This window comes from Idiotropiscis lumnitzeri, chromosome 6 (assembly GCF_059441095.1).
Source record: "Idiotropiscis lumnitzeri isolate Australia: NSW breed Sydney's pygmy pipehorse chromosome 6, RoL_Ilum_1.0, whole genome shotgun sequence".
NCBI classification, from domain to species: Eukaryota; Metazoa; Chordata; class Actinopteri; order Syngnathiformes; family Syngnathidae; genus Idiotropiscis; species Idiotropiscis lumnitzeri.
The window spans coordinates 4,627,519-4,654,156 of record NC_142396.1 but is presented as its reverse complement, the minus strand read 5'-3'; the positions used below and the strand labels follow the sequence as shown (position 1 = coordinate 4,654,156).

General features: G+C 41.0%; 3 protein-coding genes across 3 annotated transcripts; 1 reads left to right on the top strand and 2 right to left on the bottom strand.

Moving 5' to 3' along the window:
* The first annotated feature begins 57 nt into the window (after positions 1-57).
* On the top strand, positions 58-25,883 carry fbxl13 (F-box and leucine-rich repeat protein 13). Its single transcript, XM_088299076.1, has 21 exons — positions 58-239; positions 331-437; positions 1,133-1,223; positions 1,301-1,368; positions 5,127-5,281; positions 5,440-5,549; positions 6,900-6,995; positions 7,849-7,944; positions 9,220-9,355; positions 17,231-17,283; positions 17,990-18,090; positions 19,887-20,016; positions 20,359-20,457; positions 21,912-22,032; positions 22,602-22,764; positions 23,255-23,374; positions 24,150-24,273; positions 24,359-24,439; positions 24,650-24,784; positions 25,530-25,693; positions 25,776-25,883. Exons 1-21 carry the CDS (start codon positions 171-173, stop codon positions 25,852-25,854), a joined length of 2,298 nt encoding a protein of 765 aa, XP_088155202.1. The 5' UTR covers positions 58-170; the 3' UTR covers positions 25,855-25,883.
* LOC148334755 (uncharacterized) lies at positions 1,091-4,553 on the bottom strand. The gene is made up of 4 exons (XM_088299077.1): positions 4,370-4,553; positions 4,236-4,291; positions 1,813-3,388; positions 1,091-1,548 (listed from the first exon to the last, which is right to left on the bottom strand). The coding sequence occupies exons 1-3, from the start codon at positions 4,384-4,386 to the stop codon at positions 1,821-1,823; spliced, it is 1,641 nt and encodes a 546-aa protein (XP_088155203.1). The 5' UTR covers positions 4,387-4,553; the 3' UTR covers positions 1,091-1,548; positions 1,813-1,820.
* LOC148334754 (leucine-rich repeat-containing protein 17-like) lies at positions 10,368-20,142 on the bottom strand. The gene is made up of 7 exons (XM_088299078.1): positions 19,957-20,142; positions 16,252-16,445; positions 14,602-15,072; positions 13,678-13,892; positions 12,696-12,851; positions 11,807-11,948; positions 10,368-10,984 (listed from the first exon to the last, which is right to left on the bottom strand). The coding sequence occupies exons 2-7, from the start codon at positions 16,380-16,382 to the stop codon at positions 10,702-10,704; spliced, it is 1,398 nt and encodes a 465-aa protein (XP_088155204.1). The 5' UTR covers positions 16,383-16,445; positions 19,957-20,142; the 3' UTR covers positions 10,368-10,701.
* Positions 25,884-26,638: the final 755 nt, after the last annotated feature.

Below are 26,638 nucleotides of genomic sequence, written 5' to 3'. Positions count from 1 at the left end.
ATAACTTTTTCAAAGACTGACGGTGACGCGCTAAAACGAGGGGTAAATAATGAAAACCTGGACACAAATATCAGTTTTATAAGTGCCCGTCTGTCATGTTACACATTTTAATATTTAATTAGCTGATGTAAGCTGGACGTGCCTTTTTTATAGAATGATTAGCTTTGCAAATGACAGACAGGCAGTCAAAAATCGAAGTGAGTGCTTTGACAGAGCATGAACTTCAGCAATTATATAAGGTAATAAAAATCATCACTGTAAATATTTTTGCATGAGCCAAAATGGTGCGGAAGTATTTCCGATTGTTTTGTTATTGCTCCTTGACAACAGGCTTTGCTGATCGCATCATGCCGGTTAGATCCCAGAGACCCCATACAGTTCCTGAAAAACACCCTGATCACCTTCCAGGGACATGACAATTTGCAGAATGTGGACTGGTAGGTGCCACTCGGATTAGACCACATTTTCACTAAAGTTACAGGTCAATGCACACCACTAAACAAAAATGTTGCAAAAAGTGGAATGCACAGTTCTATCATGTACCTTCTGCCTTACATGGAAGAGCATTTAATTGTTCTGCCTGTCAGTATATGTCACTGGCAAAAATAGATGAACAAGAGATGCATACTTTAAGCCAATTGAACATTTTGTCTTTTTTTCCACTGCAATCCTGATGATCTCTCATGACTCACTTGTGAGCCTGCTGCATTAGGGACAATTGCACAGTATAATAAAAAAAAAAACCTCAACGTTAGATTCAATCAATCGAAGACTGTCTGCTGTATATCTGCCCTGTGATCGGCTAGTCACCAACCCACGGTGTAACCACCTCCTCAATAATGCTTTTTGTTTGTACTGTTTATAGTACATATGATACAATGGTATACTGTATGTAGGAATATTACTGAGGTGACAAATGTACCTTGTAGACGAATAAAGCAAAATATCGGAGTCATTCAGCACTGAGCATTCATTTTGACGCACCCCATTGTATTTGATGTCCATTGGACAAGTTGTGTGTGCTGATATGAACATCACAATCCTCTGATTGGGAGGTCAGAATATAATGGAAAAAAGACTTATGAAAGCATTTACTTTGTTATTCACACAAGCTTTATTTATTTTTTTAAAGGAACAAGTTTCTCAGCGATAATGCGCAGCGTTCAGTGCTGGCCTCTCTGCAACTGGATGACACGGAATATATGACCTCTGAGGAACTCAAGGTGACGTGCGCCAATCAAGTCTAGTCAGGTGCATTGTCATCATTTCCTCCATTAACATGTACTTTTTATTTTATTAGGCCCTCTTCCGTAAATATGAGAAGGCCTACTCCTGCTACAGGAGGAAATTAACAAGCTCTTGTTTCAGGTAAGAGTGATTGTTTAGATATTCACATTGCACGTATGAATTAACTTGTGAGTTACTTATCTTTTTTCCACACAAATGTGTAAAATGAAAAGTTTTTGTGTGGATGTAAATATATTTGACAGTATTGTTCTTCGCTTCTCACCCATATGGACAGCAGGGACTTGTCATTACAGCATGAACCTAGAAATATTTGAATAAAAAAAAATACATAGAGTTGGTGTTACATGGGAAGGAGGAAAAAAAAAATCCACAGGTACTTTTACTTTTGTATTTTTTAGTTATTTTTCGTTTGTCAGTTCACAACGTTAGCAAAGCCGTGGGAGCACATATTGAAAACCTGTCTAGCGTATTCATTTTTCTTTTCCGTGGGAGCAATCGCTCGCCTCTGTCCTGTTTATTATAAGTGTAAAACATGCACACAGGTAGAACGTGAACAATTTATACCTCGGTCTTCACTTGTCCGCAGCTTGTTGTGCATCGTGCGAAGCAAAGGTGCTGCGTTTCTGTCTCCATGGCTCTCGAGCATCCTGACTTCTGGCGAGCACCGTTTTACGTGGCATGTAGCGGCTCCTGGAGAAAGCTACGTTTGTCCTCACATAGCTGCTTCTAGACTGGAAGCCATATTTTTTTCCATATGTCATTGGCTTCTTCGAGTCTCTGTAAACGGGAAGACGTTGTTGGAATGTGGCTGTCGGCCGCTGCAATCTAGGAAGTCTGTAAATCCCGTTTGTCTGCGTCATTTCCGGTTGCATGGAACGCATCCAGGAGGCTTTCATATCAGGCTTGGCGTAATTCCTGGACATAACTCCACGCTGGACAGAATCGAACCTTTGAGGAATAGTATTGGGGCTATGCTTGTGCCTTTCTCGCGATAGTTGATGAGTGTCTGATGTTTGCTCTAAGGGATTTGGTTTGTGGACATCAAAAAGAAGGGGACGGCGTTGAAGAAGACTGTCTGGAGAATTTAAAGGCGGTTTGAAAAACACAAGGTTCGAGTTGACTGGCTCACGCTGAAAGTGATATCTGTGATATCTTGGGCTTTGGGCTGACAGGTCGACAGATTTCTGGGCCCTGGGACTGATGTGCACATTGTCAGAGTCTTTCGCTGCACTCTTTTGCACCGTTTGTTTGGACTTTCCATCCGGCATGAACAACCACAACGCAATAGGCCCTCTTGACGATCTGACATACACACTTTTTCCGTAAGAACCTTGCCGAGAGGGTGCGACTACGCCTTGCAACTGTGATTTCTTAAGCCTCTCGATTGAACTTCCTTTGGCTGTCTCGCTTGCTCCACGGTGGCCATTGAGAGGATGCCCATCACGCGGACTCAAGGGAGCAACCTCGTCTTGCAACGGGTTTGGGGGAAATTGAGAATTTTCAGGATGTTGGTGGTTTTTCCACCAATCAGCTCCAGTTCTGACATAAATAGTTTGATAAGGGCTTGGATCAAAGCTTCCATGGTTGTTGGAGCTGTTGTGCATCCTGGGAAAGCGTCTACTCGCGGCGGTGTCAGGACCAGGCACGGAGACGCTCGGACTCGAGGCGGGATAGCCGACATCGTTTTCACTTTGTCCATACGCAGAAATTAACCTCCCGTTCCAGACTTTGTCATCTTTAGTGTCTTCATCATCATCATCCTGCTCTTCTTTAGGAGAGCGTTCTCCTGCTATTTCGTTCCGCATCACCCCCCTAGCTGTTTGAAAATGTGCCAAGTCCTCACCGGGAGTCAAGAAGGAGCTTTTCATGGTTTTTATAAACTGTTTGAGATTGTTGATGTGTGGAAAACGGATGCCCTCCACAGCCGTGTCTTTGGTATGCTCCTCTATTAAAAGGTTAAATGGATGCCGGTCTCTAGGCTGAGGTGGACTCTCATTCGGTTCGTTGTCGGTTGGGGGGGCTAAGCTTTGGTGTTGATCATTTTCTGCGCCGTAGTTTGAAGCCATAGAGTCTTGATCCTGGGGGAAGGATTGTGGATCAAGCACCCTGGGGTAGCCATGTGATGCATCTTGCTTTAAACCTAATGACATTAAACAGACGCCATTCAGATTAATGCAAATACACCATCGCTCCATCCATCCGTTCGTTCGTTCGTTCGTTCGTTTCACGAGTGAGCTCGAGCCCATCCCACCTGACTTTGTAAACAAGGTAGGGAACTCCCTGAACTGGTTGCCAGAAAACTATAAAGTTACATACACACAAAGAAACATTTGCCGTTATGGACCATTTAAAGTTTTCTATTAACCTAAAGCCTACTGGGCACTGAGCGATGTCGCCAAACGTGACTAAAGTGGACTATCATGAAAAAAAAATTAAAGTTGGTGACTTTTTGCTGTACACCAAAAGGTTGAATACTTAAACATTCATCTACTGCTACCTTGGATTGTGTTTTACGACTACACGTACAGTCTGCTGGACTGCAATTATTTTTGGATTGAACCACAAAAACGTGGAGCGATTGTCAAGAAAGAAGCCGATTGACACAAAGAGTGCAAATAGGCTATGATAAAAGAGAAGATAAAAAAAAAAAAGCTGTTAAAAGAGAAATCCCACGCATGCATTGGGAGAAGATGCTAAATTTACCCACCAAGGCTGGAGCTGTTAATCTAACACAGAACCTTTCACCTCTGTGACAGAAGTTCTCAACACTACAACACCAAGCCGCCCATGAATTGTCATCTTGAATCTAATTGTGCAGTCTGGTTCACAGTAATTTAATAAAGGCTAAATAATTTTGACTTGCTTCCTAAGATAAAAGCGCATTTTATTGTTTGAAGCCAGATCATTGGAACTGCGAGGCAGATGTGCCATGTCCGCAGTAATGCCTTCATGATGAACCCAAAAGTGTCAATTAGAAGAGGTCTTACCACTTTGAGGAGAAAGACACAAGCAGACCAACATCAAAAGGGAAAAGCAAATGAGCCTATAATAAAATAAATAAAAAACAGACTGTTAGGCAGACACAACATTGGTTGTTCTCATGCACTGAGCATGAATTTACCCAAACAGAGCGGCCATGACAAGAAGTTCTCCAACAGCGGCAGCAAAGCGGCCACGAAATCTCGCAGCCCTTTTCCTTGCGCCACAAAACCAACACAAGAAAAGAGCAAAGAGGACCAAAACAGACCAAGTGGCATTCAGGTTGCACTCGCTGCAATTAGCTGATTGCAGGCAGCTGTTGCCGGTGCACATCTCCAGCTTGTTAATTTTGTACTGACCTAAAAGTGCAATTTGCATTTGGGTAATAAGACAATATATGTGAAAAAATTAAAGTAACCCACAAAAAAAAAAAAAAAAATCATGTTTTAAAATCCATGTTTTTTTTTAAGTTTACTCTTTGAATTATATCTGATATAAGAATTTATTTTACAATATTTTACACAGGTTTGCAACTTGGCTTATTTGATATTAAACATTTTTATCTAAAAATATTTTTTATCATAAATCATATTGTATGCCTACCAACTCTACCCAACGTGTGACAACGTGAAGGTGCACAATTCTAAATTTAGATTTATGTATGCTGCAAAATCTGCAATTCAGCAGGGGTGTGGAGGACGAACTGTGATATTGTAGAGGTTTCTCAACTCTGAAAAAAACGCTCATATATTGTTTTGAGATACTCTCTTTGCCTTGGTGAATAAATATGACTAAAATATTCATGAAGTGTAACCCTGACCAGAAATCTGATCCACCCGAAAAGAAAGTTCGCCATTTTCAGTGATTTATTGATGAGCTGTATTTGTGTTGGTGGGCAGGAGCTGGAAGGATTTCACCATCGCCAGCGTGACCGATGCCTCGGAACTGTCTCAAAAGACGGAAATTGCGATGAAGCATTATGACAGGCGAAAGCAGGAGGTGCCTTTCCTTGCTTGGCTGCACTGGGTCAAGTTCAAGAAGGAGTCGCGGGTTGGTACGTGGCCTTCAAAGCATTTCTCACTCCATCATAGGAAAAAAATCTGTCCAAAATGCTTAAGTTTTTCTTGACAAGCTGCCCCAACTGGGTGACTCATTCTGTCCAGCGTTTGCTTATGTTCAGCTCATCTCCTGTGTTTTGATCTCACTAACTAGAGGCGGTGCGCAAATTGGTGGGAGTTCTGAAAGCCTGCGTCCTCAAACGCATCGTAACCGCATGGAAGAATGTCGTTAGGGACTCACAGAGGACCAAGGATTACTTTAAGGTATCAGCTCTTTTGAAAATATAGTGAGTCCACCTCATTGTTGGCATGTGTTACTGAAAACACAATTACTGAAAATCTGCTATGTAGAGACTTTTTTAGTTTTACCTCTCCCATGCATTAAGCACATTGTAACCTATTGAAACCCTGTTTAAAGTATTCCTTCACATCTGTTCTCACTCTCTCACTACCAAGCAATGGGAAACTTTCATACAAAGTCATAAAATAAATATCATAAAGTATGAGGAAACAAAAAGAAGAGTCGCTCACTCAGTTCTTCAAATAAGATAGAAAGTGTGCTTGCTTCAAGCTGTTTATGTCTCACTCACAGTTAATGTTTACATTCAAACTGACACGTTAAACAAAAGTCAATTAAACATTGTATATTTAAATATAAAAATGTTCAACCAAACAATATCAATTTATCTAATGTAACTTGCATAATGCTTTCGCAATTTGCAAAAGGCCATAGACCTTTAAACAACTGGTACTTAACTAATTTAATCCCAGCCATTTTCACATGAGGAAGCACCTCAATCCTAGCGTTTTTCTGGATTTTGACTGATTTTGCAAGCCCTACAGAATATTGTGTTCTAAATATCTAAAAACATGGAGCTATGACGTTTAAAAAAATAAATAAATAAATAAAATTAAAAAAAAAAAAAAAGGCTAAGACGTATATGTACGTCTTCGGAAGGCGGGGATGAAAATTTGGAAAACATGTATATATACATTTTTTGGGATTGAAAGAGTTAAAGAGTAGCTTCAAATACAGTGTACAATTATCAGGCATGTACCTGTACAGTGAAACCTTGGTTTTTGCGATGGATCCGTCCCAAAAAGTCTCACTCAAAACCAAGTCGTAAGAAAACCAAAGCAATATTTCCCATTGGAAATAATGTAAATCTGATCAATCTGTTCCAGAAACTGAAAATATTACCCCCCACATATGGATAATAGTTTTACCTATTGAAAACACTATGGAATATATATAAATGACTAATATATGAATTCACTTAATATTTATTGACTGTATCAACATGCAAGCCAATGCAAGTCATTGTGCCAATGACCATATTATAGTCTGTTAGCACCCTCTATTGGTGTCAAAGTGTATTACGGCAGCTAAGCAGTGTGTTATTTAGTTGGATCTATATCGGTAGTGCAAAAGCTTCACTCAAGGAAACCCTTTTACACAGCAATGTGTGACCAAACTTAAATTTGGCTGACAAAATATAAGCTTAACAAAAGCAGAGAAGATGGGAAAAATACAAAACTTGATCGTTTTTAATCAATTCATTTGAAGCTAAAACTAATGAAAAATCCCCAAATGTGTGCGGTTTGATGTTGCAGAAACTTCAGAATGAACTGGAGATGGAGCGCCAGCAAAGCCAGATTGGGGAGGGATGCGACTGGCTCTCAGCCTTGCCCAACCACATCTCACTCAAGGTTGTTTGCTTTTGCTCCCCCCGTCCCCCTAAAAGAAATTAAAACTGTTCCCTGGTGTCGCTTTTGTCAAAATACCTCAAGGATCAAGAATTTGAACTTTCACTTCCTACATTCTTACAGTTTATGCTTGCAATTTTTTGCTGTGTTTAAATGTTTTAAAGGTATTTTTAACAATCTTGAATGCATTTAAATCGTGTGGGAGATGTAAAACTATGTTTTTTTTTTACTTACGTTTTTTTGATATGGTATCGCCGTTATGTCATGCACTGTAGTCTGATGAACGTACTCAAAATTTTGCCAAAAAAAAAAAAATAAAGATTTACTTTTTTGTTTAATTTTACACCTGATGGGTGGGCACTCGGCAGGCACTCCAGAGAATCAACTATTTGTGTGTAAACAATTCAAATGATCGTTTTCCTCTCATATGTTTGCGCATACACACACAAACACAATGAGCCTCCGGTTTATGGGTCTGTTTATGATTATGTCATTTTTATTGACAATACAATACAATACTTTAGTATTGCACATTTCACAACCGCTGGAGCTGTAACAAAGCACTTTCCATATGGTGTCATATAAATTAGCGGGAAATTAGCACTCAAAAGACAAACAATAGATAGCAGAAGAACAGCATGACAGAGCGGAAACAAAGAAAGCCTTGTTTGTTTTTGGCCTCACATTTTCTGGCAAATGGGGAGCAGTATGTTTGTCTTTGTTTGCTGGGTAGTTATTGGAAATTCAGATGGACCGAGCAACGTTTGAGAAGGGACAGAAAAACAACAAATTGACCTCGTAAATCAAAGTACCACTCCAGCCCGACTTTTCTTTTTCTTTTTCTTTTGTCCAACAGATATTCCAGTACATGGAACTACGGGACCTACTGAGCTGTTCGGAAGTTTGTTGCAGTTGGAGAAGTCTCATACATACGGGCACTCTGTGGAGTAAGGTTAGTACAATACGCATGGAATAGGGGTCAGGGGTCACCGACATGTTGCCGAGGCAGCCCTCACGGACCATATGAGTGGCCTGCAGTTGCGTTCCAAAATAGGTCTGCAAAGACGGGAAATGATAAGGCTCGAAATAAAGAGTTTTGCAATTTTGAGCAGCAAAGTAGGAGGACAGTTGATAAGTGTCTGGATTCTGGAGAGAAAATCATACAGGCTAAACTGAAGCAGAACTTCCATTATTTTGTAATAATAATGACAAATTTATAATTTATCAGCAATGTTTTGTGCATTTTAACAATAGAGTCATGAGTTTTGACTTTGACTGCGAAGGTCTGCACACAATAAATGCTCTCAAAATGACGTTAAAACAGAGCTTTATTTTTTTTTTTATTTAGCTTTAATTCTAGACGAGAAAATAAAACTGGTGATTCTATAAATATGAGAAAAACAATTGTTCATTCATAATATTGTCATATTTTTATTGTGTCATAAAACGCTTGTTTCATGGGATTAACAAAGTTAGAAAATTGCTCATCAGATGAAGTCATTGATTCGCAAAACAAAAGAAAAAAAATATTTTGAGCCTTGCATGGTGTTTTTTTTTTTTTAAGAATTTTGTCCATCCATCCATCATCTGTACCGCTTCTCCTCACGAGGGTCGCGGGGGGTGCTGGAGCCTATCCCAGCTATCTTCGGGCAGTAGGCGGGGGACACCCTGAACTGGTTGCCAGCCAATTGCAGGGCACACAGAGACAAACAACCATCCGCGCTCACACTCATACCTAGGGGCAATTTCGAGTGTTCAATCGGCCTGCCGTGCATGTTTTTGGAATGTGGGAGGAAACCGGAGTACCCGGAGGAAACCCACGCAGGCACGGGGAGAACATGCAAACTCCACACAGGATGGCCGGAGCCGGGATCGAACCTACGCCCGATGCTGTCTCTCACTGTGAGGCCATCGTGCTAACCAGTCGGCCACCGTGCCGCTAAGAATGTTGTATACGTGCTAATTTGACCATATGAATATTGGCTGATATTTACAGAAATAACGTGCTCCATATTGGTATTTATCTGTTTCCAAATTATTTTGACAAATCATTAACATGATCACTGTATTCTCATAAATTAATATCAATTATTGTTTATAATATATACTCATAAAGTGATTAAAGGTCATTTGAGCAAATTTGATATTTCAGAAGTGTGTATCAAACTGCTAGGCCTTGGCACTAATATGATCTATATTGATATACGTTCCTTTTCTACCCGCTCAGATCAACGTCTCGGTGGATAAGCGTTGGATAACAGACGACACTATGAAGAAAGTCCTCCTTAATTTCCGTCCATTTGTGATCCACCTGAATCTGCGCGGCTGCACCTCCTTACAATGGTCCAGTTTGAAACACATTGGTGAGTTTTCTCTTCCTACTACCACCGATAATTGATAATCGAGTAACATGCTGTAAATACTTACTAGAAGCTAACCGTGGTATTTTCGGCTAATTTCTGAATCCAACAAAACTCAACGCAGCTGTGCTTACTGCTTAGTCACCACTGGCTAATTTGGTCAATGAAGGAGAATTTTTTAGTGCGAATTTTTTAGTCCCATTGTTACATAACTTACATTGGAGGAAGTGTAGAGCAGCCTGATTGAACACACATTTTTGTACAATATCTGCAAGTAGAAATTATTTACTTTGCATTTCAAACTTGAATGGTGGCCAAGCTCTCCAGAGTCACATCTATTTATAGACAAGCCATTGAAAAGTTAAATTTGACATAATGCAGTGGTGCCTTGAGATTTAGCTTTAAGATCTTTATTGCCACTCCCAATTAAAGCTTACTGCCAAAGTAAACATCAAAAAGAATTGCACGTTTTGTATTCAAAACAACCATACAAGTATGCATTAAATTCCACTAGCTTCACGCTAACATGTAAAAGTAAATGCCGTCAGTGAGCTAACAAAACGCACTGGCGTTTTTTTAGTACACTTTTGAACCAAGGATATTTGAACACAAATGGTTGAGCAACAAATGTTAACCGAAAATGACTCAGGCACCGAGTCTTCATTCCTTTCCAAGGGCGACTCATATTACTGAGAAGCTGAGACTCTGTCCATGTACAGTACATTCGTATATCTATATTACTGACCATGGTGACAACGGCCCGCACACCAGGAGGAGCAGCACAATGTCCATTGACTTTAAGTAAAATATGTGGAAAAACCTATTTATTTTCTATTTTGTTACATCACTAATCTGTTTATATATATATATATATATGTCATGGAACAAAATAAACTTGCATGTCAAGTCACTTGTGTATGTCCCCTTAAAAATTGTAGTGTTCATTATCACATTTTAGCTATGATTTACGGTAGCAATTCAAAGCAAAAAAAAAATAAAAATTCCCATCAACTGGTTCCACACAATTTAACATATTCATTTAATGGCTGATCACACAAACAGTAAAGTTAATCAACGAGGTTTTCCAAATAAGTCAAATATGCTTTTTTTATTGTAACATTTGAGTATATCGAGCAACAATATTGTGACATTTGTTATAATTATACACCACTGGAAAATGAACAGATCCCCGTTAAACCTGCAAATTGGTATTGTAACATTTTTTTTGTGATCATTCCCATATTTTTGGGGGATTACACACCACCTAAGTATATTCTTCATCTGATACAGACTATTTGACACTATGGGAAATCAGTGGGAGACGTTGAGCCCATTCAGAGCCTTTTCCCTCAAGACAGTCTGATAATCTGGTACTTCTGAGGTTGTCTCAAGTGGCTGGGCTCCACTTCCTCTTCTGGCTCACCCTGCACCTCTTCTAGGGAGTTCCAGAGCAGCTCGTCCGACTCGTTTTGGTCTCGCTGGCTCTGCTGCCTGTCTTTTGGACACCCTCGGTTGTAGGCGCGCACATACTCCTCCACGCTTTCGCCCGTGTATTCGGGAGGCGAGCGACACAGCAGGCCGGAGTGCCTCACCACCGGGTGAAGTCGAAGCCAATACGCCATGTAGTGGATGCTGCAAATTGTATTTAGTTTTACTTCTTTTTTTGGGGGGGGGGGGTTTTACTTTAAAAGATGAATATGAGACGTCTGTGGTTTTCATGTTGGTTACACCCCTCTTGAGTCTGTTTTTACAGATAATACCAAGTGGTAACAGTAGCACTGATTTACATTTACAACCATAATTCACAATATTTATTTAATTCCATGGAATAAATATTAGCAAGTTAGATTTTTTTTCTTGGCTGGAAACAATATTTTACTGTTGTTTGACCTACTCTGTTACAGTCAAATTTAACCGAAAGCGAAAATGACACGTTTGCAGATTCTTGCTGTTCTTTCTCCGGGTACCCCCATTTCCTTCTACATACCCAAAACATGCTTGTTGTGTTAATTGAAGACTATAAATTGTAGTTGCCCTGTTAGTATGCACTCCTGCTTCACAGTAAAACATTCCGGATTGGACTCTTGGCTTGGAACTTTCTGTTTGGAGTTTGCATTTTTTTCCCACCTCTCAACCAGCTTTCACCCATATTCCAAAAACATGTCATGTACTTTATGTTCTCCAAGACTCTAAATGAGTCATTTGTGCGAATTATTTGCTCTGTGATTGGCTGGCGCCTCTCTCTTAGTCAGCTGGGATAAGCTCCAACTCACCCACAATGCTAATGAAGACAAACATTATAGAAAATAGATGCATTACATTGCTTTTCCCCCTCATAAAAATGGAAAAACGTGACAAAGTATAATGAATTGGGGTTTTGCTTGTATAACCAACATGAAAACCAGAGAGCTGTATCAGTGGACAATTTTTCAACAAAACAAATTGAAACCCCACCTATAATCGCACAGCCAAGGGTTTCCCCCCAGCTTCAGCTTGGACAGGAAGTAAAGGTCTTCAAGGACCCCATGCTGGATGAAATGCAGGCTGTTGTCTGACAGGTCCAGCTCACGGAGATGCAGAAGCCCGAACAAGGAAGCTGGAGAAGTGCACAAGAGCATGTTGTTTACCCGCCACAGCCAGTTACCGTGACCAGGTCAATCGAACTGAGCCGGCGAGAGTGGAAGTTTGTGCACATTGTTTTTTTTTGTTGTTTTTTTTTTTATGTAATCCAATTCGGCTCACTTATATTTTCAGACAAAGCTAATGGTCTCTAAAAGGGGAAAATGAGAAACAGAGATTCACAGCAGATGTAAAACTCTTGGTTGCTCCAGGAAAAACACACAAAAAAGCCTTTTTCTGTCATTCCATATTAAGTGCATGCTGAGAAATTGGCTGCTTTGTCGCACGTAAAGCATACACTACTCACAGAAAAGTTAGGGATAATCGCATTTACGGGTAAAATTTCAGGATGAACATGAGTTGCACTATTACACGTGAACCCAATTTGATTTTCTAAATTTTGAATCGCAATGTTTCAAGTTGGTGTTCTAAGGACTATGAATACACCAAAAAATGTCTTTGCTCAGTTCGAATTCACACATGGACGCACGATCTGGAAGTGCAACGCACACTCCAATTGCACGTCATACACGCACACAACCTAGTCAGGGGCGGAGCTACGTGGTGGCCACGCCTTGTCACTCTCTGGCCACCCCCACACCTGGTGGATGTTCCCAGAAGGAAGTGGAAATGGCGCAATAACACTCCATTCACAAGTTTGACGACGGTAAAATTAAGTTCCACGTGTAAAAATTTCGGGTCCATTTTAAATGGCACTGTATACCTGTATCAATGCGCTCCATTTTGTTGTGGCTAAGGTTCAGCGTTTTCAAACTCTTTGCTCCTTGGAAAGTCTTGGCCTTGAGATGACGAATGGAATTGTGGGAGAGATCTATTACGACGGCGTCCTCGGGAATACCAGCAGGCACCTCGGTTAGACCTGTAGATCAAGACGAGTGGATATGTGAGAGACTATTGGCTAATTCATCCGTTCAAAAGTTAATTTGTCCCATGTGCAGTGGATCATGTATGTTTATATTGGATTCTTCTCATAGGAAGTGCAGTTGTCCCTTGCCATATTGCGCTTCAGTTTTTGCTGTTTCGCTGTATCGCAGATTTTCCTCTCTCCCTCTCACTCTCTCTCTCTCTCTCTCTCTCTTTCTATCTCTCTCTTTCTCTCTCTCTCTCTCTCTCTCTCTCTCTCTCTCTTTCTCTCTCTCTCTATCTCTCTCTTTCTGTCTTCTCTCTCTTTCTCTCTCTCTCTCTCGCTCTCTTTCTCTCTCTCTCTCTTTCTCTCTCTCTCTCTGTCTCTCTCTCTCTGCCCCCCCCCCCCTCTCTCTCTCTCTCTCTCTCTCTCTCTCATTCTGTCTTCTCTCTCTCCCTCCTCCTCCCCTCTCCCCCCCTCTCTCTGTCTCTCTCTCTCTCTCACGTTCTCTCTCTCTCTCTTTCTGTCTTCTCTCTCTTTCTCTCTCTCTTTCTATCTCACTCTCTCTCTCTCTCTCTCTCTCTCTCTCTCTCTCTCTCTCCTCTCTCTCTCCCTCTCTCTCTGTCTCACTCGCTCTGGTTATTTGGTTGATTCTCAGCCCTGGAATTTCTTTGCGGATAACGTGTAATCATTCCACTCATGCGGCAGCATCCAATCATACAGCCCCTGTGTGATAAATAGCTCAGGATTGCTGTTCATTACATAACACACATGTGTGTACTCGGCAAGGATCCTATTTATCACAGTGATTGACGGATTCCAATGCGGATAAAAGACTTGCCTCGGTTACTGCAGTCCACGCGTACATGAGGGAAATAATAAGTGTGGCAGGATATGGTGGCATCTGGTTTGTTTTGAAAGGGACTTGGCTCCGCCGGATCGTTGGGGTCAGTCTGGTCGCCTTGTGGCTTTTCGTTGGGGTCTGGCTTCTTGCACAGCAGCTCTGGGTCAATCCGCTTCAGCTTCTTGCCTTTAAGCCCGAGGGGCTCCGCGCACCTTTGAAGAGAAACACGGCAAAACAAATTTCTTGTCTGACCCTACTCATCACAGATGAAAAAAGTACTCATGACTTAAAAGTACTCTACTTAAGTAGAGGTACAGATACTTGTGTAAAAAGGAACCGGTCAAAGTAGGACTGATTCAACTTGTTTAGTCATGTAAAAAAGTTTTGAAATGAATTTCAATGATTTATTTACTGTTAATTATTTAAAATATGCATTAAAAAAACTTTTCTCATTTGTTACCACCCAAACCTGGCATCTCAACAGGGGTGTGTAGACTTTTTATATCCGTTGGCCCTTTATGTGTTTCGTTTAGAATTTATTTTATTTTCAAGCCAGAACCTTGTGGTTTTTAGGGTGACATAAAACACATCACAATCACCGTAAATCATTCTTGTTGCTGACAACATCGAACCATTCTCTTAAATATGGATGGGGAATTTCTGTCCAATATTTGCTCCTCTGAATCGAATGCGTCATCATCGTTAATGTGCCCTCATTCACACTCCTCCATTTTGTATCTGATACTTTTTTTAACGCTTTTTAAGTCCCCAAGATGTCAATTAATCAGTCAATTAAAATCTCAACGCTTCCTTATTTAGATTTTATTTTTAAATAGATAGATTTTTTTTAAATCTTTCACTTTTTTTTTTTTTACTTCATTACATCCAACGTCTTGATATCCACAATTTTGGAAACCTCACCTGGCATGATTTCCCAGATTCCGGTTGCTTGGAACTTGAAGGGTTTGCACGAGACCGTCCATGTCACAAAGACAATTCAAGGGATTGTCATAGAAGCGCAAGTAGCGGATGTTGGGCATTGGGATGAGGGCTTCCTCGCTCAGCGAAGTCAGCCGGTTGTGTTGGAGCAGCAGGGTTGTGAGTCGAGTCAAACCCTCGAAGGCCCCCTCCTCCACCAGCGAGATGTGATTCTGCTGCAAGTCCAGACTGGTTAGACTCTCGTAGCCGGCGAACGCTTCATCGCGGAGGACCTTGATCCTATTACGTGCTAAGAGGAGGTATTTGGGTGCTCTGGACCAGGTTTGCGGCCTGGGTATGGAGGTGAGGCGACGGTCCTGACAGTCCGCAAAGACACGTCCCGACTCTAACGATTCTGTGCAGTTGCCTGGTCTTGGGGCGTCGGATCTGTTATGACGGCCGGCTCCTCTCACCCTGAGAGTTTTATACACAAAAAAAGTATGTGAGTGAGGGGAAATTGGTTAAACAACCAGCAAGTATTTAGACGGCCATAAAAATAAGGCATTGAATACTTTTGCAGACTGAAATCTCCTACTTATTTTTGTCAATCGCGTCAGAACTTTGACTTACGAGTGCCTTAACTTACATGTTCAAGTTAAAAGCCACGGGTCGATTTTTTAAATTAATTTCTTTTAAGCAATTTGAGATTTGAGCTACAGATACGTCACTGCTCAAGTGAAGTGGAAACAAAGAGGAGCAAGTAAGGCGTGACTGCATCAAGGTTATTTTAGTTAACGAAAACTAACTAAATAACTCAAAGCTAAAATTGAAAAAACATAAAATAATAATTATTCATAATAATTAATGTTTGTCGTACACAAGCGACGTCATCAAGCAGCAGCCAATAAAAAAGAGCCAGCCGATGACATCACTCCTACGAGATGAGTTTGCGTGTGGTTTTGGCTCGAAAGGTTCCCCTGATTTTGTCTTTTAACTCAGCCCGAAACACAATGCTAGGTCAAAAGTGCTTTCTTTTTTTGGTTGACCTATAAGAAAATGAAATCGATATTCCCAAAAATAATTATGATTCAATCCACCAACCCAATTTAGAAGTTGGCAACAGGGCATTCTAGCTTTATTTAATTAGCTTCTGTCGACCACAACTCACGTCTAGAAAAAGACTAACCGGCTCCAGTTCCTGACGTCACTCACTAGGTCCAGTACCTTTAAGGCTCACACATTTGGGAAAATTCAAGCCAGGGTGAAAACTTTGCAAAGCTCTTTTGTATGTAGAAGTACCTCTCGTTGTTCTTCGTTAGGTTCTAATTTTAAACATAAAATTAGATGAATCTAGGAATGGGGGCTGCAGAATGTTCGATAAATAAAATATTCTCGCGATCCAAACAAATGAAAAGCAACCCTCCTCGACCGCTGGGTCATTGACTGCGAATCGACCCCACGCCTAAAATAAAAAGTCGGCTGTGCGAACCACAAAACGACTAACAGCCCCGTGGTTTGGAAACAGTTAACGACAATTTAGAGTCCTCAGTGAACATAACAAGCATCCTTTGGAATGTGTGAGGATGTATGCCCAGTCATCCCCCCCACCCCCTGCAGAATTTAAATCGGGCCCAAAGGGTGCATGATGCCCACCTGTCCCTTCCGAGCTTGTGTCTTGCTCTTTTGAGGCCTCTGCCTTTGCCCGCTCGTTTCATCTCGACGAACGGGAACAGCAGCAGAAGCGCGAGGAGGGAGACCACGACGAAAGAGGAGGTCACGCGCATGCTGGAACCTGCAGCTTTTTTTCCCCCTTTCTCTCGCTCTCTCTCTCTTTTCTCTTGGGAGGGCTGTGGAGTCAAGCAGAGTTGTTTTGGATAGAATGATGAAGATTTGAAATGGGTCAAAGCCTCGGACAAGTAACTGTTAATGGACTGCAGCTGTGGAAAGGAGTGATGTTGTTGCGTAAGACGCGAGGCACATCCAAATGTGTATTTATAGCCTTACAACAATATTTACACACTTTCATGTTGTACAACTTCCACTTTTGTTAAACCCATTAACTACCAGCTCAGGTAAAATGAATGCACTTTTTGGCGTCTATGCCCGTCAATGGCAGTGAATGCGGTAATGACGCATTTAAAAATCTGTATGTATGTTGTATCACTCGGAGCGCATCCATTGGTTGACTGGGCCTTCAATACAGCTGCATTTTGCTTGTCAAAGTTTACAGCCATTATTTTGCTCTAAGCAACCAATCAGCAGGTGGAAAAATGATGACATCGTCTGTGTGGGAAATTTTGAAATCTGACTGGTTAATGAAACAGCTCTTTAGCTAAGTTATATCATCTTGCGGCACTATGTCATTCTGAAGGTCTTGGACGGATTCAACTGACCTGGCAACACAGAGGCTAAAATACGCATGGACAAATAAATAAATAAATAAATAAATAAAATCTACCATCCACATACTGTACCTACATGTAATAGAAACAAGGTAGCCAAGCGAAATCTTACGAAATGAAAATAATTGACTGTTCGGAATATATTTACATTCATGGAATAAACCTAATTTACAAAAGTATTGGGACATGTCCCCAGTTGTTTACTAACTTTCTGGCTCTTTCTATTCCAGGTGAATGCAAAAATCTCCAAGAGCTCAACGTGTCTGAGTGTTTTAATATCACGGTGAGAACAACGTGGCTCATGCTGTTAAGGTTTTAATGAATTCTGTACCTAGGGGTGTCAAACTTGTTTTCATCACATTGTACATGGATAATCTGTAAGGGTGTAAAGTGGAGCTGCTCGATTATGAAAAAAAATATTTATCACGATTATTTTACTAATAATTAAAATCACGATTATTCTAACAATCATTTTGGGGGGAACAATACAAAAAAAAAACAATATTAAGATAATCAAATTTTTTAAAACACCATAATCATGCAAGTTATTTTTATAGCACTGTAAATTTGTATTCTTTAGAAAGGCATAAAGAATTAAAAAGAATTTTTTCAAAAAAAGTTAGTTAAGTTTTCTTCTTTATTTGTGTTGCTCATTCTAGTGTGTGCGTCTAGGCCACCCAAAGTCAGTATAAAACAGATATTTACTGTTCATTGCGACTGCTCAACTCCTCTCAGCTCATCAGTACGGCACTAAGATCAGGTTTTCTTCATCTAGGAGTCTTTTTTTTTTTTTTTTGTAGAATGTTTCCTAATTTTGCCTACCAAAATCTAACAACTTGCTGGATCTGGCCCACGGGCCGTGAGTTTGACACCTTTGCTTTTGAGATTCAGCTCTCAAAAACAACTGAATGTTCAGAAGCAGCCACAGCTGTCTGGCAGCCTCACTTGAGTATAAAATACGTATGACGTGGTGGTGTGTGCTTTGACAGGACGCCATGATTGAGTCGATTGTGGAAGGCTGTAACTCCCTGCTCTACCTGAACCTTTCCGGCACGCTCTTGACAGACGCCACCCTCCGAGAGCTGGCAAGGTAAACGGCACCACTTGTTAGCATGTTCGTCCTTTTGTCGCTGGAGCCTTGCCCTCTACTTCCCAGAAGGAGCCACTCATACGCATACTTTTTTTCCGACGTAGAGCCCTGCGGCGCTTTTTCCTTTGCCCTTCACGTGTGAGAACAGTTCACTTGCTGCCAGTGTGACTAGTGAGAAGGAGAGGAACAGATGTGGCGCTTGTGACTTGTACACACACACACACACACACACACACACACAAAGAAGGCATGATTGCCATTGTGGATGGATTCATGCGATGTGAATAAACGAGTTGTAAATCTGTCAGGCTGGAACAGAACCGGGCCTTTCCCAAACTTGTTACCACAAAGTTGGACACGTAGAATTGTCCAAAATGTCTTGAGAAGAGAAAGCTTTTTATGGATCGAGGCGCCAAATGCCTAAATTGATTCATTAATCCTGCGATTGCCAACTACTGCTCATTTCATCAGGTATCCGATATCACTTAACTTATTCGCTGTCATGTTTTCACATTTCCAGCCGTTCTCGAGCATTTTGACAGAAAAAAAATTGGTTCCTTGCTTTTTCTATTCTTCAGTAACCACCAGTAGAAGATGGGTTGGTACATAACCGCCCCTCCCTAAATGCAGAACACGCACTGCGCGTAGGGCTCATTCCTCCACGGGGGTGCGCGAGGTGAATGAATGAATTCAATTAATAAAAGTCATTTCCTAAAAATAACTTCATTTTTCTATTCCAGTGACATATTGTGACAGGCCCAACTTTGAAATGGTCAATACATTCATTCAACGCTGACTGAATCGATCAAGGGGTGTGTTCCTCTGCTGTAGTTTGAAGAAATGCAACAAACAAACGTGTACAGACTTGATTTGAAAACCTGTTCCTCAGCTATATCTATGTTTTTTTTACAGTATACCTTTTGTGAGCAAGAGTTGCTTATGCACGTTTTGGCTACTACTAGGACTTATTGAAGACCGGCAGAACATAAGACACACATCATAAGCCAAATGCATAATTTTCCCGATCATTTTTAATTTACTATTGCAACATTGATGAAAAAAATATACCTAGCTTGCTAAAAAAAAAATATATATATTTTTTTTTTTTCAAAAAATGTCCTAATTTGACTTAAGCAACGATACTTTTGGACCAACTGCTGTACGCCGTAGCTCACGCCTAGATACTCACGCAGACATGATGATGTCACATTCCAACCCACCGAGCCAGACTCCTTAAAGTCACATAGTACTTACATAATTTCTTTATGCATTTTATGCCTGTGATTTTTTTTGTGTGTGTGCATGTGTGTGTGTGTTTAAATATATTTGCAATGTATTTTTAAAAAATGCATTGTGGTTGGTTTAGATGTGTTTCAAGCATGTGGGAGGATTTAAGATTTATTAATAAATAATAAATAAATAAATAAGAAAATAAATAAATAAATACACTTTTATAAAAGTAAAATGGTCTAGCCATGTCGCAGCTTTTCACTTATGAAGGGTGTTGGAATTGAGTGTTTGCCTTGTGATAAATGGGAGTTCATTGTATTGCTATTGTATGGTGCAAATACAACAAAGTTGTTTCCAAGTTTTGGTAAAAAAAAAAAAATAAATAAAATTAAGAATAAAAAAAAAAAGAAATTTTTTTTAAATAGACTAAAGCATCCCGAAAATTAAAAAAACACCCTTTTGTGACCGTGAATAAATAGTACTGCCATGTTGTTTTAATTAAACACCACATCTTCTTAGTTTCCTAATTTTTCAATTTATGATTGATTTCTTCATGTCCCCACCAGCAACTGTGTCAACCTTCAGTACCTGAGCTTGGCCTACTGCCACAAAATGACAGACGAAGGTTTTCAGTACCTGAGCTTGGGAAGTGGCTGCCACAATCTCCTCCACCTCGACCTGTCAGGCTGCTCCCAGGTGAGTCTTTCCCGCTCCGCGGTTATACTGTACTTAGCGTGATAATCCCAAAGCACTGGAAGAATCCAGTCGCTCCTCTCCTTGTTTGCACGTGTCCCCTCTTGTTCCTCACTCAATATGAGCTCAGAGGAGAGGAAGGAGGGGAGGAAGGACGGGGTCGGGCTTGTTGAATAAGCCCACCCGCTTGCCATGCGCTTACACACATGCATGACAACACACTCAGTTATGCTCACTTCCAGATGTATGTTTTCATTTGGGGCCCGGAAAGTGTGAGGAGCAAAGATCCGAAGGGGATGGTTCACATTCCAGTGAATGCACATTTGTTCTCTGTCTCTCTCGTAGGTGACGGCGACGGGCTTCAGTTACATCTCGGAAGCGTGCCCCAATCTCAGGGAGATTTTGCTCAATGACGTGTACGACCTGTCGGACAAGTGCATCTCTGTATGTTTGTTTTATTTACAGGGCACTGCAGACCAGGAGTGTACAAACTATTATTTAATGAGTTTTTTTAGTTTATAGATTAAACAAGCTGCCACATCACAGCAAGAGAAATCTGTCGTAGGCTGGCAATTGTTAAAGCATCGTTTATTTGCGGATCATTCATGGGATATGTTGGCAAATTGGACCTTGAAACGGAGCAGAAAGTGGATCAAGCATTTTCTCTTCTGAACTGAATTCTTATTATTCACACGAGCATTACTTTTAGTTACTGTTTCATTTATCAATTGTTTAAAAACTCGGTACACGCAGTAAATTTGGTAATCATTAATTGGAGTAGACGCAGTCCTTGTCAGGTTTGTCGCAAACACATAAATACGCACGCCCACACTTTTTCGACACCCAAACTTTTCACGCCTGCCCCAACCCCTTTTTTTTCCAAATAGCGTTGCAGACTTTATAGTTTGGACATCCCTGCTGCAGTCAGACAAAAGTTTTGGGACACTCCTGGAAATAATACTTTAGTTCCTAGCATCCATCCAATTTTGTACCTCTTATCCTATCATGCTCAAATGTTTTGAATAGCTGTAACTCTACAACATGCTTAAAACACTTTTTTTTTTATAAACACACTCTTTGAAGCATTTCTTGTACTCTTGCTCACACAGCCCTCCATATAAGAGGCCAAGTGTGCTTGCTTCAAGCTGTCAGTCCGGGTAAAAGTGCAATGTAAAACTGACACATAAAACATAATGGAATTAAATATTTTTTATTTGAACATGAAAATGTTCAAGGAATTTTTCTTTTGTCTAACGAAAGTCTGCCAGTGTAATGTTTAAGTATAATGCAGAATGCCATTGACGGGCTAACAGAAACTAGCTAAGATGTTACGGTAGTTCTAAACCGTTAACACACTTTACTTTAACACGCATGTAGGTGCATCACATAAATACAAACAGATCAAGCAACAATTCTCACAGTCATATTCTCTCTGCTTGGTATAGAAGAAGTTGAATGGAGTCGTGACTCCAACCGCTTCAAGCACCGCTGGGATGAACTGGAACTGAAAGTGTGGAATGGCAAGGTGTCCCAATACTTTTGTCTGAAGAAATCAACTAGAAGCATTTGTGCTATGTAGGTTTGCAAAATTCTGAAAAAAAAAAGTTTACATGGGATTTAATGGGAATTAACGGCAATAAACTGCAAAAACTAAATTCAAGATGGAATATTTAACTTAATAAAGTTTTACTTACAAATACATCTATTGTAATCTAATGTTTTTTTAATTTAGATTTAATTATACTATTTTGTGTTTATACTTGCATATGAAACCGTTCCACTAAATCCCTAGTAAATCCCCACTAAGTCCCAAATTCCCCACATCTTAATTTCCCAAATGGAAATTTACTGGAAATGCTCCACCTCTGTGCAAACATAGTGCAATGTGTCCCATATAGGCCCTGATGGCCAACTGCAATAATGTGTCCTGCATCTCTCTGCTGGAGGCGTGGCAACTGTCCGACGCTGGCATCAAAGCCATCGCTGAAGTCACCAAATTGAAGAGTTTCAGCCTGGAGGGTAAAGTCCTCTTTGTACCATAGAAAGCTGAGTATTTATGAGATCACCTTGATAACTGCTTTAAGACTATTGTACTGGTTGGCCCACTGCCCTCAGTCACAAGTAAAATAATTCAATAATTTAAATCATCCGGAGGCATCATTCATCCGCACAGAACTGTTTAAAGTGTTCTTCCAAACGTTCCCACGCAAAGTATGGGATCTATCAATTTGTAATTGTGCACGAGGACTTGCGTGAATGTACGCAAAGCTCTGACCATTCGTACTCACAAAACCTTGTGGTAGAACAGTGGAACTGCAGATAGAACGGCAATACAGACGTCATCAACAAGCTGGGGGTTCCCATACACTGCGTATGACATTTTGATAAATACTTTTTTTTACTTACGCACACTTTACATTTCAGTCGTACGAATGAATTTAGAATCTGTGCTGAATCATCGTACAAATGAGGAAAAAGCATACTAGTGCATGGACCTGAAGATGGATATCATGGATATCGAAAAAATGATCAAATGGGGTTTATTGTAGCGACTTAGTTAAATGGTAAAAGTGTTGTTCTGTGTCCAGGTAACAATCGCGTGAGCCACATGAGCTGGAAGGCCGTCTGTAGTAGCTCAAGAGGCCTCCGCAGGCTGCACATCGTCAAATGCCACAAGATGGGTGACACCTCGCTCAAGGCGGTCGCCACCCTCCGGAATCTGCAGTACCTGGATATCTCGCTTTGTAGCAAGTGTGTGTCAACCTGCTTGTCTTTTATCAAGGCTTCTCAAACTTTTTCGGCCTCGGGCCAGGACTGAGCATTGTCTGATTAATGGTTTCATGGTCTACCTTGCCTTTAAAAAGTCACCATTAATGAGCTCTTCTTTTCTTTTTTGAGGCGACCTCTGAGATGGGCACAATATGATTGTCTGCTTATAGCGTTGAGTAAAGGAGCAACCTCTCTGAGGTTCATTGGAGGCTAGTCGCATTTTTTTCTTCTTATTCTCTGTGAGCAGAGCGGGAGGGGTGAGCAGTTACACCGAGAGGCCGAGGGCGGTTTGATGAACGGAACATGCCTCATTACTCTGTTGCTTAATGTGCATTGACCTTTTAAAAAAAGCACATTTGTGCATCCAAGATATTAATTGCAAATTATTTCGCAGACCTCCATTAGAGCACCACTGTATTAAATTATTCGTTGATGACCAAAGTTCACGTGATTACTGTGCGTCTCATTCCAGAGTGACAGATAAGGGGCTTTTTACTCTGGCCGAAAGCCCCTCGGCCAACAAATTGAGAGAGCTGAATCTGAGTTACTGCTGTCAGATCACTGATGCGGCCATCAGTGTCATCGGTCACAGGTACAATTAACGCATGTTCTCATATCTACTCTCACATTCACACGCTCTCACTCACTCTCCAACTCTCACAGGTACACACACTCTTTCTCACACTCCAAAACTGACATCACGCACACTTTCGAACATTTACATTCTCTCCAAACATTTACATACCCTCTCACACTCTCCAACACACACATTTTATCATATTCTTCTCACACATTCCCTCACAATCACAGCTCTCAACCACTCATTCTGCCCAACACTCACGCACTCTCACACACCCCTTACACTGACATGCTCGCGCCCCCAAATTTACACACTCACGGTCATACTCCCTTTCTGTCTCTGTCCCTCTGTTTCTCTCTTTCTCTCTCTCTCTCATCCCACCATGCAAGTACTCTCATATACACACGGTGTCAATGTCTCACACTCTCCAACAGTCACACACATACTCTCACACTTTCACACACTATTGCACACTTCCTTTCTCTCTTCTCATCTTCTCACACACTCTCTATAATCACACACACTCATTCACACTTTCTTACATGCACCCACTCTCACATTCTCAGCTCTCATGTGCTATCTCTCTCACAATCACTGTCACACATTCTTTCACTCCACCACCGCCAGTCAATTAACCAGTCTCTCATACACTCTCTGACATTCAGTCCCATCCTCACACATTTTTCTCCCTCAAATGCTCTCAAACACACTTTCACGCGCACACACTCACACGCACACACACAACCACACGTAGTCAACTCATCTTGTTTTGCCGTGGTCTCACCAGGTTTACCAAGCTGTCCCATCTGAACCTGAGCTACTGCGAGCAACTTACTGACGCCGCTCTGGAGTCGCTGATGGGCAGCTCCATCAACTCTTTGGACATCAGCGGCTGTAACATTCAAGACGACGTACAGCACTTATTTGCATGTTGCTTAACACCCATGAAAGTGTCGCTGAGTGTTGATGTAATCACTGTGTTGTTGATTTTTTTAGGGCCTGGCTGCTCTCGAGGAAGTTCCGTTGAAAAGGTTGATTATTGCCGAATGTATCAACATAACAGACGTTGGTATGGAGGTATAAACCTTACATAATGTATAATCTTTCATATCTTCCCACCTGTCTATCTACCTATATATGTATTTACTTACCTACTACATTTCCCAGCAGTACATAACAAATAAAGTTACAAAGCTCAACTCATTCCTTGCAGCTTCAGTGTTATGTTTGGATGATTGTGTAATATCCCACAATTCATGACTTGTCTATTTGTTTTCTCTCGAGTAGAATTTGTGCAAGTACTTGACCGATCTGGAGTACGTAGACGTGTCTGGCTGCTTGGAAGTGTCCGACCAGACCATCAAAGCCTTTTCATTTTACTGCAGAGGTCTGTTCACACTGCGGGTGGCAGGCTGTACAAAGGTATACAATTTGGACTCACCAGCCATGCACAATCTAATCTCATTAAAGCTGCCAGCAGCCATGAGCAAGCCCACGAATGGATCATATAATTTAAAACGCCGTGGTCTTCCCATATTAATTCACTCACTGCCTGCCTCGATCAAATAAATGTACTTTTTGGCTTCTATATCCGTCATTGGCAGTGAATGAGTTAAGAATGTAAAAGGAAAAGAGCTTCCAAGCGACTGTCCCGAATGTGGCTCGATCGGATGAATTCCCATTGTTGGAATACGAGCCCTGAATGACAGCCAGAACGGCTAATTCAAACCAAAAAGGCCCACTTCCTGTTCTATTCTGAGCACGGGTCTTCAAGACTTTAACGGTCATGACAGACATGTAAACCCAATTCGGCCTTGATCGGTGATAGTGGTGTTTAGAGTTTTTTTTTTTTTTCCAATTTCTCAGGGCCCGCTGCTGAGTAAACATTGTGTCCAGCTACCCTAAAATACAAAAAATAAATAAATAAAATAAAAAGGTTTTATTGTTTTCAGCCATATTTAGGTGACTGATATGTCAAAAAAAATATTAAAGCTGCAAACAGCAATGAACTAAAGTGGCCAACTCCCTGCTAAATTTTGGGCTTGAGTCCTGGAGACTTTTTCATGTCCCCATAATTTCTTGGCAATCGGTGAAACTGGTGTTGAGCAGTATTTTCTTCTAACTTTGCTCGGGTCGCAACTAAGCGAGTTTTGTTTGTGTTTCACAGATTACTGACATGGCAATGCAGTGCCTTTCACACGGAGCAGCCCAGTACCTGCGAGAGCTTGATGTGAGCGGCTGCACGCTAACTGATCGCGCCATCAGATACATCGAGAGGCTCTGCCCGCCACTCTCGTCAATCACTATGAACGGCTGCAACCGCATCTCAGAGTAAGAACTGCAGAAAATTCACAACTGGTGTGCACGTTTTGTGAATAGTGTATGTTTATGTGTGTGCGTGTGTATGTTTCAGGGAGGCCGCCATGAGGCTGCAGCCATATGTGCAGCACTGGGAGTACAGCAACGAACAAACCAAATTGTGGCTTCGATAATGCAATCCGTGCGTGCAGACAATTTTGACAATCGTGCTAATGAAGCTAGCATGGAACTCAGTAGAGCTCAGACCTCTGCAAAGGCCCAAACAATCCTAATTTGGCTCTTCCATGGAGACATGATTTGTAGATACATCCATCTAGTTTCTGAACATGGAAAAATGCTTTTTTGAATGACTGAAAATAATGAAGAATTTCGCACACTTCCATGTGTTACACATTTTGATTGCGATCCTGATAACAAAAGAAATGTTGGTGAGAAACTAAACGAAGAAATTTTCATGACTGTTATGAAAATTGGTGAGAAGCGGGCGAGGGAGTTGGGTTCATGGAAAATCCGAACATTAATAACATTTTCATTGGACTGAATGAAACAGGAAATTTTAATTGAATTCAATTCTTTTTTATTGGGAGAATGGGAAAAAATATTTTCATTAGACAATGAAAATTGGAGGAAAATATGTTCATTATCTCATTTTGGCTCGGAAACTGGATCAAATGGCGATTTTCAACGGACTGCGTAAACCACGACCCTGAGATTAAGAACCTCATGCTCGACCGACTGAGCAAACCGGGCTTGGGAACACGTTGAAATGGAGATTTTCAATGGACAGAAAGAAGGGGGGAAAAACAGAGTGAGCTAATACCTCAAGAGATGAAACGACGACCAACGTGAGGGTTAGCCCACGACCCTGAGATTAAGAGTCTCATGCTCTACCGACTGAGCTAGCCGGGCTCGGAAACAGAATCTGATGGAGATGTTTAATGGACTGTGTAACAGAAA

Bases quoted from the DNA above. Each gene is read 5' to 3' on its own strand.
- fbxl13 (XM_088299076.1), top strand. From the start codon at position 171: ATGACAGACAGGCAGTCAAAAATCGAAGTGAGTGCTTTGACAGAGCAT. The intron at 1,224-1,300 runs GTGACGTGCGCC...TTATTTTATTAG, and splicing joins TGACCTCTGAGGAACTCAAG to GCCCTCTTCCGTAAATATGA. The intron at 5,282-5,439 runs GTACGTGGCCTT...CTCACTAACTAG, and splicing joins CAAGAAGGAGTCGCGGGTTG to AGGCGGTGCGCAAATTGGTG.
- LOC148334755 (XM_088299077.1), bottom strand. The intron at 3,389-4,235 runs GTAAGACCTCTT...TAATGTCATTAG, and splicing joins GTGTCTTTCTCCTCAAAGTG to GTTTAAAGCAAGATGCATCA.
- LOC148334754 (XM_088299078.1), bottom strand. From the start codon at position 16,382: ATGCGCGTGACCTCCTCTTTCGTCGTGGTCTCCCTCCTCGCGCTTCTG. The intron at 15,073-16,251 runs GTGGGCATCATG...TAAAACTCTCAG, and splicing joins CACAAGCTCGGAAGGGACAG to GGTGAGAGGAGCCGGCCGTC. The intron at 10,985-11,806 runs GTGGGGTTTCAA...TACAATTTGCAG, and splicing joins CCTTGGCTGTGCGATTATAG to CATCCACTACATGGCGTATT.